The sequence below is a fragment of the Seriola lalandi genome, unplaced genomic scaffold (assembly GCF_002814215.2).
Source record: "Seriola lalandi dorsalis isolate HSWRI2012SDOR001 ecotype SW California unplaced genomic scaffold, Sedor1 jcf7180002054358, whole genome shotgun sequence".
In the NCBI taxonomy this organism is placed as follows: Eukaryota; Metazoa; Chordata; class Actinopteri; order Carangiformes; family Carangidae; genus Seriola; species Seriola lalandi.
In genome coordinates this window covers 24,715-30,834 of record NW_019524911.1, presented here as the reverse complement: position 1 = coordinate 30,834, position 6,120 = coordinate 24,715, and the positions used below count along the sequence as shown (strand labels likewise).

At 40.5% G+C, this 6,120-nt stretch overlaps 1 protein-coding gene across 1 annotated transcript; it reads right to left on the bottom strand.

The window, feature by feature from the left end:
• Window positions 1-2,916: 2,916 nt before the first annotated feature.
• LOC111656546 (nuclear factor 7, ovary-like) lies at window positions 2,917-5,873 on the bottom strand. Its single transcript, XM_023408288.2, has 2 exons — window positions 5,761-5,873; window positions 2,917-5,667 (listed from the first exon to the last, which is right to left on the bottom strand). Exon 2 carries the CDS (start codon window positions 5,648-5,650, stop codon window positions 4,274-4,276), a length of 1,377 nt encoding a protein of 458 aa, XP_023264056.1. The 5' UTR covers window positions 5,651-5,667; window positions 5,761-5,873; the 3' UTR covers window positions 2,917-4,273.
• Between the last annotated feature and the right edge of the window lie 247 nt (window positions 5,874-6,120).

Sequence of the window (6,120 nt, the reverse complement as noted above, 5' to 3'; positions counted from 1 at the left end):
TAGCTGCGGGAAACTTGATGTGAAAACTTTGCTCAATCTGAGTGACCCATCTTTTCTTAAACCACACTTTTATCTTACATGGCCAATTTCCAGGGAACTCTGGGCCGAGAAACCATATGAAAGATTTATTTTGTCTGGAAAAACATAAAGTGATGAGCCAACCTCTCTGAACCTGAGCCAGGGAAAAGGCAGCAGCAGCTCAGAGGAATCACTGATAGGATCATTCCTGTTCCAGTCCTGAACTCAGAGGGGGTTGCCTTTAGAAATAACTCTGAACTTTTCACATCCAATTTAAATCTGACCTGTGATTCAATCACATACACAAATACATTTGAATCAGCATGCATGGCAGGTATTTTGTTATTCAAACAGGAACTGTGCTGCATCATAACCAAATGATTTGAGTTGCTGTGTTAAATGTTCAGTTTTCAGGCTTACTTACCCGCCTAACAAAGCAGTGAGCAGCAGATGCAGACTATTTCACTCCTCAGTGGCTTTTAGTTGCTGCTGTTCATTGTGTGAGTTCTCTCATAATCACTTTTTAATGATATTTGGTGCCATCTCAGCCGCGAGGCCGACCTGAGGTCCTGCCGTTTCCTGCACCTGCATGTTGTCAATATGGGAAAAATGAGGATTACAGAGATGTGGGTCAAATCGTGTTACTGCAGAGCTGAGAACAGTTCACTCTGACGGGGGCAGTAACACTGATCAGAGTCTGGGTCCAGACTGAAGTGAAGAGGAAACACTCTAAAAACAAGCCAGTGATTGTTTGTAGAAAACCACAAAAAGAGGATCAACTCCCTCTGATCTGGTTTCACTAACACAGATTATGACCATTTTTTCTATTTCCTTTATTTAGCTTAAAATGTTCTTATGTTTATATGTAAATCGTTGAATTTCTTGATGTTCATAAATAGAGATGTGTCACTTTATTGTAGGAATATTCATGCAGGTTGTTAGAGTGTGCTTTTACTATAAATTTTGTTGTCAACTGTCTGGAAGGCTTGTCTAATAAAAAAGGCTCGACAAGGCTTGTTTAAAAACTGTTTGTTCACCTGAAAAAGAAAATAGATTTCTGTTAAACATGTTCAAAGAATTTGAACATACAGGATATGAATACAGAAGTGTACCATCAGGTGAGGCAAACCAAGCAAATATTTTGGGCCCCTGAAGAAAAAAGGGGCCCCATATTGCCCCTCATATTGGCACATTTTACAATATACTTATGAGGCACAACACAGTTCACTACTGCTGCCCAAACCCCCTCTGAACTGTGGCCTCTGATGATGTGTGCTATAGCTAGCATCTACTGACAGCCAGCATGCGAGGAGTTCAGGGAACATTGGTAAATCGTACATCTTACATTTAAACAGATGGTTTTCAAAGTAAAATATTTCAGTGCTACAGTTTAGTGATTAAATTTCATAATCATGTATTCAGTTGCTTAAACAATTCAAATCTTTATGGCCATTATTCGCTCCATACACCTGCTGCTGTTGTGTTGATGATACAGGATGGTCTTAATGTAATATATTGTTCATTTATTTTTAATTCTTTTTTTTTTGTGCGTGAACATTCTCAAACCCTGTGTGTGATATTCTTTGTCGTAAAGTTTGCGTGACATTGTTTTTCTGGCTCAATTTTGAATTGATTTGTTTTATAGTCCCTGTTTACCCGTTGTAGCAGGGGGGGCTTTAATCAACGACGCACAAAACACTCATGAGTGACGTAGCTGGTAGCTGGAAAACTGTTGTGCTGTGGAGACGCGGCGTGGTGGTCTCCTTCCCTTTGGTAAGCTAGCACTTAACTGCTTTAAAATTATTCTATAGATGTAGTTTGTGTGTAGCTGAGTTTTACAGTTAGTTTTGCTCGTAAAAAACTCCTGTTTTTCTGAAATCTGTCTGAGATTTGTCCTCTGTTGCATTCCGTCGGACTCGCTGCAGGAGTCAGTGTGTTGACTTCCCCCCTGCTGCTCTTCTAGGTGCGTAATGGTGTTTGATTGTTATTTGCAATGTTCTTGTGTACTATTATTATTGTGTGTTACTCTAGGATTGCACTGAATGAGTAGCCTCATAATTTAATAAACAAACTTTTTATTTAGTGTGAACTTTATTTTTCTTTTTAATGTGATGCCCATATTTATATATAGATTTGAGATTGAGGCGTCAGTTAAAGCCAGTGAATTTTGTTTACGTGAATATTTATTTTGCTCATTTTCATTTTTGCTTTTAATATAATTACTGTGAAGCCATACATTATTTTTTATGCACACTTTATTTATTTATATTACATATATGTATGAATTTTAATGTACATACATACATACATACATACATACAAAAAAAAAAGCTGAAAAACTTTTGTACTGGGGTCAGAGAATGAGAGAGCCTGCCACTGTGTGTCTGTTGACTGTACACCTTGCTGCTCTTCTAGAACTGGTGTGACTGGTGTTCTTCAGCCTATGGGTAATTCTACAGCTGCTACACACGTGAGACTTAATACGCTTTTTAAAGTGCTGATCTGACTTTTAATATACTAACTGTACTATGCAAAGTAATGTATGTGAGCAGCAATCGTACATCTGAATCCCCCCTCCTCCAAAACTTGAACACTGACAGATCCAGCACTTGTACTCTGATATTTTACACATTAAGATGCAAGTTTCATGAGTCTGTGCTGAGAGAACATGTGAGGAGAGGGAGGAGCGCTGACTCAGCAGCATCACTGATGAAATCCTGCTCACTCATCTCACCTAATTTGATAAGTTTACTCGACATCAGCATTTCAGTTAAGTGGGCGCTGACAGGAGTGAAGCAGCAGCATGTTAAAGGGTTGGACTGTGTTAAACTGAGAATCATGGTCAGATGTCAAACACACAGTTCGTTATAAAGGGAAACTCAATAACCGAACAACATCTTGTTTCACCTCATTGTTGTCTTTATTCTGAAGGAGTACTGGTTGGCTCTGTGAGGTAGGAGGTGGGTGAAGTATTGGAACAGCTGGCTGGTATATTAATCACTTACAGGTTGGTAATTTGATCCAGATGAGGATGTTTTAGGCTCATTAAATGAAAGATTTAATACAAGTTGCAGTCTGTTCAGTGTATATAAGAATACATAGAGACCATAGTGACATGTTTTTCTATAAAAATGTTTCAACAAGAATCCATACCTTGTGGTTGTATGACTTTGCCAACCAGTCAAGTTGCAGGAAATATATACTAACATCTCCCCTTCCTGAGTTACCGCATGAAATAACAGCCAGAAGTGTTTTTGCAGAACATTGTGATTTCACAGTGAAGTAAACCTTTGACCTTTTGGATGTAAAATGTCATCACTACATAATTTTATCCTATTAGACATTTGTGATAAACTGAGCCATAAATGACCAAAGTTGTGTTTTGTGAGGTCACCATGACCTTTGACCTTTGACCACCAAGTTCTAATTAGTTCAAAATTGAGTCCAACTGCCAAATGTGAAGAAATTCCCTCAAGGCGTTCCTAATATAGATCACATTCAGAAGGTCAGTGTGACATTCAGCTTTGACCTTTGACCAGCAAACTCTAATCAGTTCATCCTTCAGTCCAAATGGACATTTGTACCAAATTTGAAGGGATTCGCTTGATGAGTTCCCAAGATATTGTGTTCAAGAGAAAGGGATGGACAGGCTGAAAACATAAAGCAGTCGCTGGTGCGTAGGCATAAAAAGTATAGCTCACATTTTATGTTGAGGACTAGACAGTTACACGTTCACAATATCTGATCATCATTTTAAATGGATAGAGTACCATTGTAAACCAGCTCCTAGTGTTAGAGTTACATCATATGCTGTTTTCAGCATTAATGCTGAGAGTCTGTGAGTCCTTTTATGATTTATCTGTTTGAGCTAAAAGTGTCTCATTAGCTCAGTTTAACCTCACAATAGTTTCCGATGGCTTGTATAACATGTTGCTGCCACAGACGTCAACCTGGGTTTCAAAAATGATTTAAAAAAAATTGCCTGTTTAATGAACTTTACAAATAAAATTAAAAAAAAAAACAGTAATTGTGTCGTGCAGAATGTGCAGACCTGCTCTTTCAGAGTTCAGCTGATGGTAACTGAATGGAAAAAAAACAAAATTTCATAAATGTAGTTAAGCTGCTAAAAGAAACATAAACAGAGCTTTGGAGTAATGAGGCAGCAGGAGGACAGGTGCAGCTTCACACCTTAAATTCACTGACTTTTCCCTTTAAGACATAAACAACATGATAAATATGATCATCCTCTTTATCTCTAACTGCTCTGTTCCACTGTCACAGAGACCTTCAGTGGTGAGATCTTCAGTTCACCAACAGTTCTAATGAATGGAAACAGCTTCTCAGTGAAAGTGTGTGTGAAGGTGTGTATGTGTGTGTTAGTATCAGGATCAGAGAACGACAAACTTCCTTTGTTCCAGTCCAGATTCACTCTGATCCTCTGGAGCTTCTTCACTGACAGATCAGTGGATAAAGCTTGTGGTGAATATGCTGAGTATTTACCTCCACAAAACCTTATTCTCCAGAATCCAGACTGTATGTCTCTCTTCCTCTGGACAGACTCTGCAAACACACCCAGTGACCAGTTTGTATTGTCTCTGACTTCAACATCCCAGCTGTGAGTCCCTGAGTTAAAACCCTCAGAGCTCAGGACAACGAGGTATTTATCAAACCTCTCTGGATTGTCAGGAAGCTTCTGTCTCTGTCCTCGTCTCACACTGGTCAGATCCTCAGACAGGATGAGGTCTGGATGAGCAGTGTTTGGATCCAGAACCACAGGACTGTAGGAGACCATGTCCTTCATCTTATTCCAGATGTTGAAGGTCAGGTTGCCCAGATGTTTGGCCTGGTCTATCAGAGCCAGCTCTGGATCATCCAGCAGGAGGCGCTGCTGGACTCTTTCCACTGTAACCTTGTAGTTGTGCAGGAATGAGACGTCTTCAGCTCTCAGCTCGTCCTCTGTGGCTCTGACTGTGTGTGACAGAGCTGCTATCTCTCTGCTCAGAGCCTCCATCTTCTCCTTCATCATCTGACTCTTCTGCTCCTCTTCCTCCCTCAGAGCAGTGATCCTGGCCTCCTCTTCCTCCTCTAGAAACTGGTGAAGCTTCTTAAACTGCTCCTTAATCTGCCTCTCTGTGTGTTGGGCCTGGACCTTAATGTGTTCTGCTGTTTGATCAAACTCCTCTTTAACTTGTTCACAACCCTTTAACTTCTTCTTTAAGGGCTCCAGAGTTTCCTGAAGTTCCTTCTTGTGTTGTGGAGCAGCTTCATCGATGGGTCTGAATCTGTGGTTGGTGTGTTTTTCTGAATCTCTGCAGACGACACAAACTGGCTGCTGATGGTCCAGACAGAAGAGTTTGAGTCTCTCAGAGTGCAGACTGCAGACAGACTCTGGAGATCTCTGATCTCTCTCCTGTTTGAAGGCCTCATACTGGTTCCTTAATGCCCAGTTTAAAGGTGGATGACCCTTTGCAGGTCTTCTCTTACAAACTGGACAGTCACGTGTTGGTCTCCCTTTCCACCAGCTCTTCAGACAGTCTTTACAGAAGCTGTGGCTACATGGCAGAACAATAGGATCTCTAAAGACGTCATGACAGACAGGACAGCAGAAATCCTCCTCTGACCTGGAAGCCATTTAGTCTGTGAGTGAAGCTAAAAACACAGCAGACAGAAAGTACAGTCAGTCCTCTACTAACTTCACTGAGATTTACTTTCACTTTGAGTCGTGGTTTTTGTCAAACTCACCTTCAGTGTGGAGTTTCAGCAGGTTGAAGCAGCAGTGTTGTAGTTTCCCACGTCTCTCTCCTGCAGCTGGACTCACTCAGAGGAAGTTGTTGGTTTGGTCTGAAGGTGAATCTGATCGTCTGCTAAATGTAGTCACTCCACCTGTGACGCTGGAGTGTTTTTCTTTCCAAAGTTCAAAAGTACACCCACCAAGATGTATAACGCTTATTGATTAACAGGCTTTTATCTAATTTTACATTATAACCTCTTTAAGATTGTGATGGAGCTTTTATTGGACTCTTTATGATTGTCTGCCCCGCCCTAATGAGTTTCAGTGTTGAATTACCATCGCCTCCCTTGTGTGTATTTAGTCTCTGTGCT

Bases quoted from the DNA above. Each gene is read 5' to 3' on its own strand.
- LOC111656546 (XM_023408288.2), bottom strand. From the start codon at position 5,650: ATGGCTTCCAGGTCAGAGGAGGATTTCTGCTGTCCTGTCTGTCATGAC.